Source organism: Alosa pseudoharengus, unplaced genomic scaffold, assembly GCF_046254945.1.
Source record: "Alosa pseudoharengus isolate Yale_2024_CS ecotype anadromous, Long Island Sound unplaced genomic scaffold, YU_APseudo_1.1 YU_APseudo_1.1_scf_16, whole genome shotgun sequence".
NCBI lineage: Eukaryota > Metazoa > Chordata > Actinopteri > Clupeiformes > Clupeidae > Alosa > Alosa pseudoharengus.
In genome coordinates, this window is record NW_027468630.1 from 8,962,865 (window position 1) to 8,978,328 (window position 15,464).

Here is a 15,464-nt window from a genome sequence, read left to right on the forward strand (position 1 = left end):
AGAGTTCGAGAGAGTCAAAGAGATTGAAAGGGTGTGTGAAGGCGTAAACTCTGCACACAGTGTCTTGTCTTATTGAGGGTTACCACAACACATAACCCCTCAATGAAACACCTCCACCTTCATTTGATGGCTCCAGCCGCCATGCACGCTGTCCGTCGCTTCTTCACAAATAAACATATAAATAAATATTTCCCCCAGCCTCTGCCCAGGGTTTAGTGAGTAAGCGCGCGGGGCGAGAGAGAGCACAGAAAAAGTAATGCATTGTTAAAACACATGTTCCTCCGTGGCGGAGAGGCGCTGAGGCGAGGGCCGTAATTACCCGCTCTGGCTGCCTGGAAGTCTCTTATTAACCCTTAAAGGTGTAGGTTTTTGAACATTCTAAGTTCCGCAACAATTGAAGGTTCTAAAATTCTATGTTGAATTCATAGACTGTAAAAAATAGGTTGAATTCAATGAACCCAGATATTCTTTAGAATGTTAATTTCCCAACATTCCCGTCACACCAGTGTGACGGTACTCCTTTAAGGGTTAAATAAATAGGGCTGAGGGGCAGCGCCGCAGCTCTGTGGCGTCGGAGCTCCGCAGCGCAGCCAAGGCCCCCGTCAGTTGGGGTGAGAGAGGGCCTCCAACAGAGAGCCGATTGTTGCTGCGGTGACGAGGCCGTTGGGTCTGCACCGGTCTCCCACTGGTCAGCTCACAGCACAGCCCCACGGGGCGCCCCGTTACAAAGAAAGAATAAAACTGCGGCTGTAAAGTACTTCCACATCATTAAATCTTTTTTTTTTTTTTTACTTTTTTTTGCCCACACTGGAGTGTGCGGATTTTTCTTCTATCCTTTATAAGTTACCTACCAACCCTGCACCTTGACAGATGAGCAGTGACTCTTTGACTTTATTACATAAAAAAAAACACGCAATGGGACTTGATGAGCAGGCAGATGGAAGGAGAGAGAGAGGGAGGCCGACAGAAAGAGTGAAAGAGCGAGGGAGAGAGAAAGAAAGAAAGAAAGAAAGAAAGAAAGAAAGAAAGGAAGAAAGACAGGACGCACACTTGTTTCCTGGTATTTGTGGAAAAAGTGATCAGAAGTTTTCCCAACAGTCAAATCAGCTCTCAATCACAAAGTGTGTGCAGTTGCCACGGTTTCCTAACAACAAGTACAGCAACGGCTAAAAAGCGCGTCTGTAACGCGATGGGAGGGCCAGGGTGGGGAGGAGGGCTGACTACCCACATCCCTCAGGTACACGACAGGAGGGCATAAAACCAACTCCTGGAAAAGTCTACTATGAGGAACGATGGAGGCCTGTCTCTACATGACGGCAACAGTAGTTCTGCTTACTGCATTCCTCTCTCTCTCTCTCTCAGGGCTGTAGCCGTCCTGTTGTGCAACTTCATCTGATGAAAGAGGGCATGACTGAAATAGGTGAAATTCTCCACTCTCGAAGAGGGGAGAGGTTACATTTTTTTTTTTTCTGTGAGCACTCAGCATGGCCGATCAAAGCTCAGTGACCTAAATAGTTAATAAAGATCAATATTTTATCAATGAGCCCATATTGACAATCACCGGACAAGACTGTTTGTTTTAGATAGATATGACAGAGCTAAGGATGTTAGCACATAAGCTCATATTTTGAATATTATCACTCAAACTGTAAATGTTTTTTTGGTCGTGGTAGTTTGATCATTTTGAATGTATACACCAAATGGCCTTTGAGAAGTAAAAGTTACCACGAGGTGTGTAGATATCTAGAAATGAAAACCCTCCCAATTCCACTCATTGTGTACATATAAACAGAGGTTTTTTAAAGTGATCAGCACTTTTTTTTGTGTTGGTTGTTGTTTTTTGCGAGTCTGGCCACCTGTCACAGATCATCCTGTTCGTGTGGGAGGCTCTTCCTCTCGTATCAGCACACTTCACACGTACAACTCTGCCAGAGAAATAGAAAGAGAAAGAGAGAGAGAGAGAGAGAGAGAGAGAAAGAGAGAGAGAGAGAGAGAGAGGCTCTCTGCCTCTCTGGCTGAGACTGAGCTGAGACACTCGCAATAGGTGCCCTTTATAAGTCGGAAGCACATAATTCTTCACACAATTTTACTAACTTGGCAAGTTGGCATCTTTGCATTCTTATACCCAAAGAGACTCAATGTACCATGAACAGATTGCTCTTCCTTTATGTCTTATTGAAGCTCACAACACAATTACTGAAGGTTTCAGATTGGCCTATCTGTAATTGTACCGATTGCTCATGCAATGCTGCTGTGAGCAAAACCAAAGAGAGCGAGCCCATTGACAGTTCCATGCCTTATGGTGTGTCAATGTCAGAGACCTTGACCATTCTCAGTTCACCCTCCTAGTGCCATTTGGCCTTACTGATTTAGACCTTGGCAACTAAAAGCTTTTAGAAGAAGAAGAACTTTAAATATAACCCAGTACCTTCATTGACTTATTATGTAAAAGCCTAAAAACAAGAGTTTAAAAATAACATACTTGAAAATGCTGGTAGCAATCATACTGGTATAAGAGGTGGAACTGGCCTCAACTAAATACACATAAATGTTTCTCCAAGCATCAACTCAGTTTTTTGAGGGCAAAATTCATAATATAAACTTTCCACTAACTGTAGGTGGATTCACTTGCTCTGCCCAGCAGGCACATCAACTTGTGTTTATTTGAGTTTCTAGTTAATAAATTGCAGGGTTGAGCTGCAATTGTTATTGCTGTGTGAGTGAAGTGCTACAGTTGGACAGGGTACAGGGTAAATTTGGACCCCGTGGCATTTGATTTTATTTTGGGCGAGGTTTGCATTGCATGCCATCAGAAATGCACCATCTTTGTCTGTCACAGCCCCTCTCACAGGGCCTCGTCCTCACGCACACTCTCCATCACTCTCTCACACACACACACACACACACACACACACACACACACACACACACACACACACACACACACACACACACACACACACACACACACACACACACACACACACACACACACACACGTTCCCAAAGAATATTAGAACACATACAAGTTAGACTCCCGGGACGCTTTGCAGAGCAATCTCAATTTCAGAATTTGTCTGCAAATTGTGGTTAATTATACGTATTCAAGCATGAGGCAAGTCTGTACACACACACACAAACACAAACACACACACACACACAGAAATAGCTGATAAAAACTCTTTGTTGTTGGAATAGACAACGCCGATGCTACGCGTAAAGAACAAAGGCGGGAAGTCGTTAGGTTTCGATGCTCTTCAGGTCTCACTGATCTGACATAAACTCCAATGCTTCAACCTCGTCTTCAGAAAACATATGATTCACTTGATGTGATTGTGTTGCTTTCTGGTTTTCACTCAGTCGCTTGAAGGGGATCCTGACTACATGACTAGACAGGGACAACCCCTCGATGTTCAAAATCTCTGTCTTAGTCTCTCTGTCCGTCTGGACACTTAGCCCACGAGTGTGCCGCCATGCTTAAGTACGTCTGGACACTGACCTTACTTCCTCCCACACACTTAGCTTAGCGTTCGTGGGAACTAGCGCTCAGTAGTGTAGGGACAGTAGTGAGAGTCCATAGCATTTGGGTGGGTGGATGTGTCATACAAGTGCGTGTGTGTGGGAATGCATGCAAAAGAATATTCAAGAGAAATTAATTTGAAGTGTGTGTGTGTGTGTGTGTGTGTGTGTGTGTGTGTGTTGGTGAGGGGAGACTCTACAATCGAGTATGTAAAGTCCATAGGGGTGTAAAAGGTTGAAAATGTGCGCTCAGAGGGGGCAGTGGGGCGAGGGGTTTAGACAGTGACACATAATTTACTAACACAGAGGGGAATTTTGTTAGTGCCTCACTCCCACTGTACTAAACAAGGTGTGTCTGTCTGTTCACATTTTGAACTACTGCATTACTTTATACAAATCACAAAGCATCATACCGTTACTGATTAACTCGTGTTGAGCTGAAAAGCTGATGGTCTATTTAAAAAAATGTCCCCAAATATGCCTGGTGAATTTTTTTACCTGCTAATGACATAAGTTTCAAAAAGACTACGGTAACCGTGCAAGAGAAATTCCTGACTAACACAGCATGAAAGCAGGCCAGGAATAATAATAACAATAATAATAATAATAATAATAATAATAATAATAATAATAATAATAAAATTGATGACTATATTTCGTTTAAAACTGTTGATATATTTGAAAGACAAAACAAAACATTCAAACAGGATGGCTATTATGGTTATGGTTATGGTTATGGATTTAGCAGACGCCTTTGTCCAAAGCGACACATAAATACAAAACAACATAATAATATTTAAAAATTGAACAGGGAACAGATTAGAATGTAGGTCAAATATAATAAGGAGAATAGTTATAATACACAATAATATCAATTCAATCAATAGCCTAATAAAAAGCAATGGAAAAAAAGGGGAAAGGCAATAATAGAACAATAATGTCCATTCAATCAATAATATAAAAACAATGACATGCTAAGACTACATTAAGGAGAATATTAGAAGCATATTTCATATTTTCACCTTCTAAAAGCTTAATTTTCAAAAAAATATGTACCGTAATGGTGCAAGAGAAATACTTGTCTAAAACAGTATGAAAAATGGCATTCATGTCCTAAAGTATCAAAGAAAAAAGAAAAGACAACTCGAGTGGAAAACTCTAGTGCATAGCAGATGCAAGGTTCAGCTTTTCTGCAGAGGCAAAGGCACGAGGAGGAACATTTGTTTCCATTTACAGTCCACACGACGACATGCACACATCCTTCACACACACACACACACACACACACACACACACACACACACACACACACACACACACACACACACACACACACACACACACACACACACACACACACACACACACACACACACACACACACAGACACACACACAAGAGAAAGAGCCTTAAAATGTGAAACAATGACTGAGAAGTTGCAGCCATAAATCCCTCGAGTCACATTACTGGAAATAAATGGCCTGAAACTAACTCTTTTCAGCATAAAAAAAGTTCCACCCGCAAAAAAGTTTTCTGTTTTATGGGTGTTTGAATACATGAGTGTTATGGCCATTGCCATTTCAGCACCATTAACACTGGCCGATAAGGCCGCCTACGGAGTCAATTAAGGACTGCTTTGGATAGGCCGAGGTGGTGTAGTTTTAACGGCGCAGTCAGTCATCTCTGTGAATCATCGGTGGATTTCCCAGCTCAAGTCACCGGCAGTGATTCAGAGGAGCCTCTGTCTTTGATCCGTGCCACAAAATGTCTGCTTCGTGTGGAAAGCGGCTAAATGACCACACTGCATCGCTTCGAGCCCAATAAAAACCCTGTGACCTGAACGACCGCTCCTGAGGACTTCAAGAACTTAACTGTAAAACCAGAAATCCATGCAAAGCCAAACCCTAGCATTGCACTTTTTTAATTTCTGTCTCACTAATATGAAATGACCAGGGAGACATTTCCGATGCTTGACGTAATGTTAAAGGGGGTATTGTGAGGTGTATGTGTGAGCAGTGTTCATTTACAGAATATTTCAATTACCATTAGGTGATATGAGTAATCACAGATATTTTTAACTGTAGCTACCTGCGTAGACTGTTATATGAACAGCATGATTTTATTAATCACATGGTTTTTCATTCTCATAAATGAGCCAGGCATTGTCATTGTCGTTGACCCAGCCAACCGCACATTTTTCCAAGGGGAAAAAAAGACATGTCAAATAACAGGTTAAACGTTCAGGCATTTTCCAGTGTGGAGGGAAAAAAAAACAGATTTCATCTTCACCGAAAACAGCTCTAAGGTTTCAATGAGAAAAAAAAAAGGAAAACCTCTTCACGTTTTTGGCATATGACTGGCATGTGTCATGTCAGCTTCCAGGGACCTCTCTTGGCCGATCACTCCGGCCCGTCATCTGCAAAGTCGCTGCAGAAATGCAAACTCGGGCTGACCACCATCTCTGCATTGTGTTGCTCAGGCCCTTAACTGTATGGAAAGGTGACACATCGAGTCCGTTTCCACTGGTTCCAAGGGCCCCGCCGCATGTTTGTGATTCGACTTAATGAGCTGCCTTTGGTCCAGGGCTGCATTTTCCTACCGCTGTTGATTTTTCCCTGGGATGAATATGGAGTTGTGTTATTAATTTGACACGGCCGCTCTCGGCCCTCGGCCGCAGACCGTAGGCAGGACTGGGGGCTACGAGAAGGAGTTTCCATCTCTGTCTGCAGACCAGCGAGGCTCCACAACAAACGCCAGCCCCAGGAACAATCTCCAGCCAAGGAGTGGGATACGTCCATAGCACGCACACACACACGCGCACGAGCGCACACACACACAAGGGTATGCATACACACACACACACACACACACATACACACACGAGAGCACACACACACACACACACACACACACACACAAGGGCATGCATATACACACACGCACACGCACGCACACGCACACACACACACACACACACACACAGTTACACACACAGTTACACATGCGCACTCAATCGCCAATGTTCATGTACAAATCCAAAATGCATAAAAACACTAAGTTTGTCCCACTGCTTTCCTGTATACAAATCAAAAGAGAATTGGTTTTATTGTTTGTTGAAACAGACTTATGCCAGAAGTGTGGAAAATTAAATTGCACGTACTGATCTCTATAGAACCAAAGAATCTGAATCGTCACGGTTTCAAAATATGCCAGACAGGGGCAAGAACAAGAACCAAGTCAGATTAGAATGACCATAATTTTCCTCTTAACATGTAGTATTTACAATTAACTTGATGGTTGTAAAATGCCATCAGTGAAAGTAGGTCTCTACTGAGTGACAGCTGTGGTGATGCCTTGTAGACGAACAGGTTTCTCACCAAGCGTGGCAGTCACGAGTGATGCCTGTGTCATTATTTGGCTGCAGTGAGTTTCTTGGTGAGAGGGCGCATACGGTAAGAGCATGAGCAAGAACACGTGTGGGCGGTTGCCCTGAGAGTTTTGCATGTGTCTACTCAACTCACAATATGTAAAAACATGACAAATACACACGTGTGTGTGCATGTGTGTACATGTGTGTGTGTGTGTGTGTACTGTATGTGTGTGTGTGTGTGTGTGTGTGTGCGCATATGTGTGTGTGTGTGTGTGTGTATACTGTATGTGTGTGTGTGTGTGCGTGCATATGTGTGTGTGTGCATACGTGTGTGTGTGTGTGTGTGTGTGTGTGTGTGTGTGTGTGTGTGTGTGTGTGTGTGTGTGTGTGTGTGTGTGCGCGCATATGTGTGTGTGTGTGTGTGTGTGTGTGTGTGTGTGTGTGTGTGTGTGTGTGTGTGTGTGTGTGTGTGTGTGTGTGTGTGTGTGTGTGTGCGTAAGTGTGTGTCCATATGCATGCAAAACTGCTATCAGTAATGCTGGGAGTGCATTATACCCATATGCCCTGAGTGCTTTTCTGATGAGACTCCTGCTGGGGTGTTTGCTATTCATTTGCGACTTCTCTCTTCCTTCATACACATGTATGAGACTGTAGTATCAAATTAAAGTTACAAAACAAAAATATAGGTATAGCAAAATCATAGGTCAAACAATATAATCACTTTTGATCACTTGAGTGTATATTTTAAATATTGAAATGCTTTTTTCATATATATAGAAAACATAGTAACAGTGTAACATTTTTGCCAATTGAATTTGATTTAGTCATTTTTTAACTAATTTGACTAAAGCGTTTATCACTACCAATTTATATCTTCCATTTACTGCCAGAAGTGATGAGAATGGAATTTGATGATATATTTGGTATGTTTCAAATACATACTCCTGTTTTATGATGTCAAGTAAAAAAATAAATTGCTAACTAAACTAACATGATCTTAATTTTTTATTAAAAGTTGAAAGGCAGTCAGGGCCAGGGACCAGGGAAATGAATCACGCCTGTGTTAAAAGACATCTCAAAACAAAAATGCTTCGCTCCTTCCCTCAAATTCAAATAGGGGTTTTCCCCACTCCAACAGTTAAAGCAACTCATTGTGTGTCATCGAGAACTCTTGGCAGTCAATTCTGACTGTTTTGGTGCAAGGTTAAATTTGGGTTAATATAGCCAAAACCAAATCATTCCTTTGAAAACTAATGAAATCTGCAACCACAGAACCAAAATCAATTTAGTGTTACACCTTGTAAATCAATAATGCACTATCTTTCTATAGCTATATATGCCTTCATCTATATGGCTCATCATTAATGGACATAACCTTTCTAAATCTATAACATTAACAGACTAGTCGATCATATTATAAATGGGAAACTAAGCAGCCATCCAGTATGGTCTAACAGAATACAGTCATATTAATTTGCAGTGAGATGCCTCTGTCCTCATTTCTACTCCTGTTCTGAGTAGATGGACCACTAAACTGCTCATGCCCAAAGGCACAGGCTGCTGCAAACCTCTCTGCATCTCCCTCCACAGACCACACCAGCCAGTCAGTAATGAGTAGAGACCAGCCAAAAGCAATCTGGAGGCCACAGGGAAGCAATCATCATGAATAGTCAATACAAAAAAAAAAAACTGGGATGTATTACTGTAGTACACATTGCTGTGCAATGTTTCGGTAGATTTTAATTAAAATGCTTTTCGTCGGCAAATTCCGTGCACTGCTGAAAAAATCTTATGCTCACTTCCGAAAATTAATTTAACTGAACTTTCAGATAAATTTGTGTGTTGGATACACTCGTACTCTTGAATGTGGTGTAAGCTACGTGAATTCTGGAAACCACAAGATCTGCATGTAATGTAGCACATGACAAACACACAGCACAATACTAGAAATACCCTAAGCCAAACCAACATAAATCATGTACCGTCGGTGTGGTTGGATCAGTCTCCTCGCAGTCGAAGACACTGTATCTCCTGCCTGCTGAGACTGAGACTAACTGTCATTTTGACAATATCTTAGCAATCAAGATAGAAACCTTATAACCACTTGCTACAATGCAGCCAACATTATAACCATTCGTCAGCGGTTATGTCAGTTACATCATATTGATTTCTTTGTCATCCCCCTGTAACTGGTATGGTTCAGATTATGGTTGAAAATGTATAGCTAAAAATAGCACAACGTCAATGTAGCCTAAGGTGCCATCCATCCTAGTTCGGCTTCAAGACCCACCATGGAGATTAGTAAGTTTACTGCTGGCCTTTTGTTTATTTACTCCTGACTGCTCAAAGTTAAACACTGGGTTGATGGGTTTCCGGTGGAGACCCATGCAAGCCTGGAAGACAGCAAAGCACTTCATCTTCCATGTTTCTAAAATAGTTATTACTCAAAAATCTTTAAAGGAACTTTGGTGCTCATTTACTCTTCTAAGTGCAATTTCAGAGTACATCGGATATTACATTGCTGAGATAATTTGTGGTCATAGAGCCCATGTGGATCTATGTGTGTGTGTGTGTGTGTGTGCCTGTGTGTATTTTTATTTATTTTTTGCAGGGCAGTGGAGCAGCAGGCTCTGCCTATTATTAACCTAGATCACCACACTCTCACGGCGGAGGCAGCTGCGCTCCCGGGCTGGAGAGCAAACAAAGACACAGGAGTGCCACATACGCGCTGACACACACACACACACACACACACACACACACACACACACACACACACACACACACACACACACACAAACACACACACAATCACTACAACAGATACAACACAAACGCTTGCATACTGTACATGTATGCATTAAAGTGTGAGTACACAAGAACATACACGTAGACTCATCATGACAAATACAAAAGCACACATGCGCACACACACGCGCACATACACACACACACACACACACACACACACACACACACACACACACACAAACGTACGCACACGCACACACACACGTAAGAGGCTCTATCTGTGCTGGCAACACAAACAGCAGCCAGTGTGAGGTGATTAATTAGATAAACACACAGGTCGACACCACAAGGGCCCTCAAAGTCTGTCGCCATGACGGCCATAATCAGCCTCACAGGAGAGTTAACCACGACACAGAGAGAGAGAGAGAGAGAGAGAGAGAGAGGGAATGAGAGAGGTGAAGAAAAGAAGAGGAACTGATAGAGAAGAATGACAGGTATGGACAGAGTGAGAGGACAAGAGGCAAAAGAATAGAATGGGAACCACCAGAGAATGATGGAGAGAGAGAAAGGGAGAGAGGACACTGAGGAGGGAGAGGAGGAGAGGAAAGAAAGGAAGAGGAGAGGAAAGAGTACAGCTGACAAGAGACATGACGAGAAGAACAGATACAACCAGAAGTGAAAAGAACAGAAGAAAAGAAAAGGGAGGGAGGGAAAAGAAGGGAGATAGGAAAAGAGAAGAAAAGAGAAGAGAGGAGCAGAGCACAGAAGAGAAGAGAAGAACAGAGCAGGAGAGAGAAGAGAAGAGAAGAAAAAAAAGAGAACAGAAGAGCAGGGAAGAGAACAGAAGAGCAGGGAATAGAAGGGCAGGGAAGAGAAGAGAAGAGAAGAGAAGAGAAGAGAAGAGAAGAGAAGAGGATACACAACATGAACTCCTTCTGCTAGCTGTATAGGGGCTCGAGTCCAACTCATTTCTGCAAATATGGACAGACTGCACGGTGCAGACCTTCTGGCTGTCACACACTGCATGTGACATATGCTCTCATACAGCACCCTTTACAGCTCACCAAAACCAGGGCATTACACTGTAACGCTACTGCTCCACCCAGCTGCCTACAACAACCCAGAGCACTTCATATCCATTACAGGAAACATGCTTTGCCGACATAATACTGTATTAATTATTCATGTGTTTTTTTTTTTTTAAGTCAAAAGCCAAGGTTCATAATGTAGCTATGATATTAAATTATTTATAAGATTAAATTCTTTTATTTATCAAAAGAGAAAAAGTCTAATGAGACACGTACTGCACGTGAGTATTGGGTGTTTGGTATTGAGTGTTTTATTGCTGCACAGGGGCCAGCTCCTGCGGGGGGTTGGCATGGGAGGGTCAGGCAGTGGGAGCTCTGGACCCGTCTGTCCATCTGTCAGTCAGTCTGTGGCCCTTCCCTGGCCACCTCCGCCCGGGCCCTCGCCCTGACGTCACCTGCACCATCTGCCGTCTTATGGCAGCACTTTCCTTCTCCGCTCCGCTCTCCTCACGCTGCGGCCTGTGACGCGCCACTCTCCCTACCCGCATACGCTCACGTTTCAAGCCCACTCTGCCAACTGTGTGTGTGTGTGTGTGTGTGTGTGTGTGTGTGTGTGTGTGTGTGTGTGTGTGTGTGTGTGTGTGTGTGTGTGTGTGTGTGTGTGTGTGTTCATGCTGTTATTGTCTCTGTGAGTTTCTAAATAAGAACCTTACTGCTACTGAAAATGACGACCACCGACTTGTCACAACATCAAAATAATGACACAGTTAAAATCTTAAAATTAGCTTTGTGGGTCATACAAATGCAAAGGATATAGGGTGCTCACGCTATATGTGATTACCATACGAGATTGTGGCTTTGTGCGTGCGTGCGTGTGTGTACTGAATGTGTGGATGCAAGCCCGGATTCAAGAGGCAGATAGGGAGAGCTGTACTCTGGGGCATGTGAACTGAGTTGTGGTCTATTTACAGGGCTGACCTCTTTAAAAACTTAGCACGCCGAACAGCTTCATGGGACGCAACTCGCCATTAGACTCTTACGGAAGCTATTTATAGCCTCGGCTTTGGGGAGTTTACAATTCCGGGGGGAATACATTAACCCAAAATTTCTCTCTTCAAACTCCCCAAACCCCTCCCCTGTCTCTCCCCTACGCATCGCGTCAGGAATACTGAGCATGTCTCCCCGACAACCAGGATATATAGCCATATGCTACACCAGTTACTTATATATAAAGCATTGATTGCACAGCATGTGTGTAAACTGTCTATGTGTGACTATGGTTGTGTGTGCGTGTATTATTATGATCGAGCAAGCAAGAGAGAGAAAGAGAGAGAGAGAGAGAGAAAGAGAGAACATGAGGGTGTGTGTGTGTGTGTGTGTGTGTGTGTGTGTGTGTGTGTGTGTGTGTGTGTGTGTCTGTGTGTGTGTGTGTGTGTGAGTATGAGTGTGTGTAATTAGGGTTGTCGACACATGACGTTTGAGGTAGCTTTTCACACATGGCTTGGCCGAGAATGGTCTGTTTTAATTAGGTTGGCCTGTTGCTGCTTACTCAGAATACAGAAGGCCCTAATGCCGCGGCCATTCTGGCTGCTTATTAATCCGAGGCTATTTGACAGCCCGTGTAAACACACGGCGGGCTCGCTCAGAAAGCAGGAGTCCCTGAAGGGGAAGCAGTGTTTTAGCCTCTGGGCAGAGTTTAAATGAGTGTTTGTGTGTATGTATGTGTGTTCGCATTTTGTGTAAATACCCACAAAACAGTCTACTCCAGCAGGCATAAGGAGTTGAATACATATAAACACACACACACACACACACACACTTAGACACACATACAAAATAAACAAAACTAACACATACACGTGTACAGATACACACTCACAAATTAAATAAATCTGTGAGAAGGCATTGGTCAGTTCTGATAAGGTGTGACTTTAAGTGTTCAGTCTGCATATTCTCCCTGACGTACCTCCCTGCAGTAAGCCTTCCGGTGCTGAGGAGCTGAATGTTAAATGTGATTAATCTGATAGTGGCTGATAATGACACTAAGCTCACTCCTTTGCACAAACGTGTCTGGAGTGCAGACACTGTGGGTCACGCACAGCCCAAACACTCCACCGCCTCCTCGATTACACCAACAAGAAAAAATGAATTGTATTCATACAGTGCTTACAGTACCAATGGCGCAATATTTTGCTATGTGATTCTATTTTGAAAGTGGGTTGTGAAAGCGCTGAGTAAAAAGTGTTATGTAATTTATGTCGACAACATATCAGTACAGTATCTACAGTACAGTACAAACACTGGGGCATAAAGGGTTGCATTTATGGGGCAGCCGTGGCCTACTGGTTAGCGCTTCGACCGGAGGGTTGCCGGTTCGAACCCCGACCAGTAGGAATGGCTGAAGTGCCCTTGAGCAAGGCACCTAACCCCTCACTGCTCCCCAAACGCCGCTGTAGCAGGCAGCTCACTGCGTCGGGATTAGTGTGTGCTTCACCTCACTGTGTGTTCACTGTGTGCTGTGTGTGTTTCACTAATTCACGGATTGGGATAAATGCAGAGACCAAAATATTATATATACTTTATACTGCATTGTGCTGTTACTTGCAGACAATGAAAGAAAAAAAAAAAAAGAAACAATGATAATAGGGAGGCTGCTGGACAGGGCTCACCATCATCCAACGTGATGTCCTGCAGGCCGATGGATCTGAAGGTGGGCTCCCGCTCCTCCGGCTCCTGCTTGATGTTCAGCCGCTCCCCGTCTGCTGAAAAGGGCGCCTGGGGACCCAGCGGGTGCACCATGGGCGCGGCCGAGGGCAGGCTGCCCAGCACCGGGCTGCTGGCTTGGGGGGAAGGCTGGCTGGAGTGGGACATCGGCCCCAGCGGGCTGCCCGCGGTCGGGGATGGCGAGGTGGGGGACTGGTAGGGCAGGGAGTGGAGCTGGGGGGACGAGGGCCCTGAATGGGGGGAGGGCACCATGCGCTGCTGCTGCTGCTGCTGCTGGGGGATGCTGGAGGGCGACGGGCAGGAGGCGGAGCGCTGGCCGGCGGGGTGGTAGCCCCCCATGGGCCGCTGCATCGGAGGCGCAGACTGCTGCTGCTGCTGCTGCTGCTGCTGCCCCATGGAGTGGGTGGGCGAAGACACCTGGGCAGGGTTGGGGCAGTGGTACCCCAGCGAGTGCAGGTGTGGGGAGGAGTGGGCCATAGGCTGGCCACCGGGGGTGCCAGAGGCGGCGGTGACTATCGGTAGGGGGCTGGTGGGGGAGTGCCCTGAGTTGGGGACTGAGGAGGCCGAGTGGTACACCATGCCCAGGCCCAGGGCATGGGAGTGGCACGCCGCAGGCTCGCTCTGGTACGGCATCCGCTCAAAGGCCTGCGGGGAGCCCGCCACGCCGGTGCTCATGGGAAGACTGGGCTGGCCATTGAAGGGCAGGCCGTGCCCGTGCTGCATAGGCTGGTAGGGAGGCCGGGAGGGGTGTGGGTGTGGGTGTGGGTGGGGGTGCGGATGGGGCCCCGCGTGGAACGCCATCTGACAATCGGGGCCCGCGTGGAGCCCGTGGCCCTGCAGGTGAGGCAGGTGGGGGAAGGTGGGGGAGCCCATGGGGGGGCCGCAGGGGGGCTGCAGGGGGTGCAGGCCCGGGGCCAGGCCGCGGGGGGAGCTGGACAGAAGGCCGTCCTGCGGGTGGCCTGGCTCGGGGGAGGGCATCTGGGTCCGGACCAGGCCGCCGCCAGCGTGAGCGAGGGGCAGGGGCATGGACGCCACAGCGGACGCGTCCAGATCGTCTCTGTGCTCCTGCTTCACCAACACTGGAGGAGAGACAAAGCAGAGGCGGAAGAAAAATCAACAAACACACATGCAGTCACACACGCAGTCACACACGCAGTCACACACGCAGTAAACAGAGATGTCACTTTTCATTTCACTTGCCTTCAAAAGGAAACAAAATACAGCAAGCACATATAAAATGCAAACTGAATGATGAAACCACACAGTCCTTTGAGTAAGACACATAACACCCAAAACCTACAAAGACTAGCGTGAAGGCGCTCAGGTATGCGTAGCAGCCCACAGTGCAATACAACAGGCTCCACTGACCAGGCTATGGGATAAAAAAACGCTCACTGCACACACCGAATGACTCAACACAACCGGAATGCAAAGACAACCACATACTGTAAATCCCAGGGCAGGCCACCTGAAAAGCTATTCATGTCAGAGATTTTGTCGATTCATCTTACTGTGCCACTTTAGGGCCACACATTTTTTCTGCTTTAGAGATGATACGAGCAGCTGCTAATGGGTCTATGTGTAGAAAAAATGCTGAATGGCAGACATTACTTGCTTTGCAATGCTTTTAAAAAACACGACCTACCATTATAGAACTAATGAACTTGTGTCACCTATAAATCGTTCCTTGGTCGCAATAAAAACACAGTAAGAGCTGAACATAAATCACTTAAGGAGAAGTGTCGTTTAAGGATAAGGGGGTCTTTATACTTCTGATGTACTATCAGAAAATAAGAATCTGTCCTTTAACTGAAGTAGGACATAGCTGCTATGGGGGGCACAAAGATAGGATGCTGTACAATGCATCAAACTGTAACCCATTTCCCAATCTGGCACTTCCCAAACACACGTTGATGGGAGATATTTTTATCCAGCTTTGAATCCGAGGCAGCATATGCTGCCTGTTTTTGGTGCCATGTAAAGAGTTTTATGGGAGAGGCAGAATGGCCCGCAGCGCTGTTCCAAAGCCGGGGGAAGAGAAACCAGTTCACAGACCCTATCCTGCTCCTCAT

At 45.3% G+C, this 15,464-nt stretch overlaps 1 protein-coding gene across 1 annotated transcript in view; it reads right to left on the bottom strand.

Moving 5' to 3' along the window:
* Positions 1-15,464, bottom strand: part of nfatc3a (nuclear factor of activated T cells 3a) — a 62,242-nt gene that overhangs the window by 4,189 nt on the left and 42,589 nt on the right. The window contains exon 9 of the mRNA XM_076286967.1: positions 13,338-14,471. Within this exon, the coding sequence (XP_076143082.1) occupies positions 13,338-14,471 (1,134 nt within the window). The remainder of the gene's footprint in view (positions 1-13,337; positions 14,472-15,464) is intronic.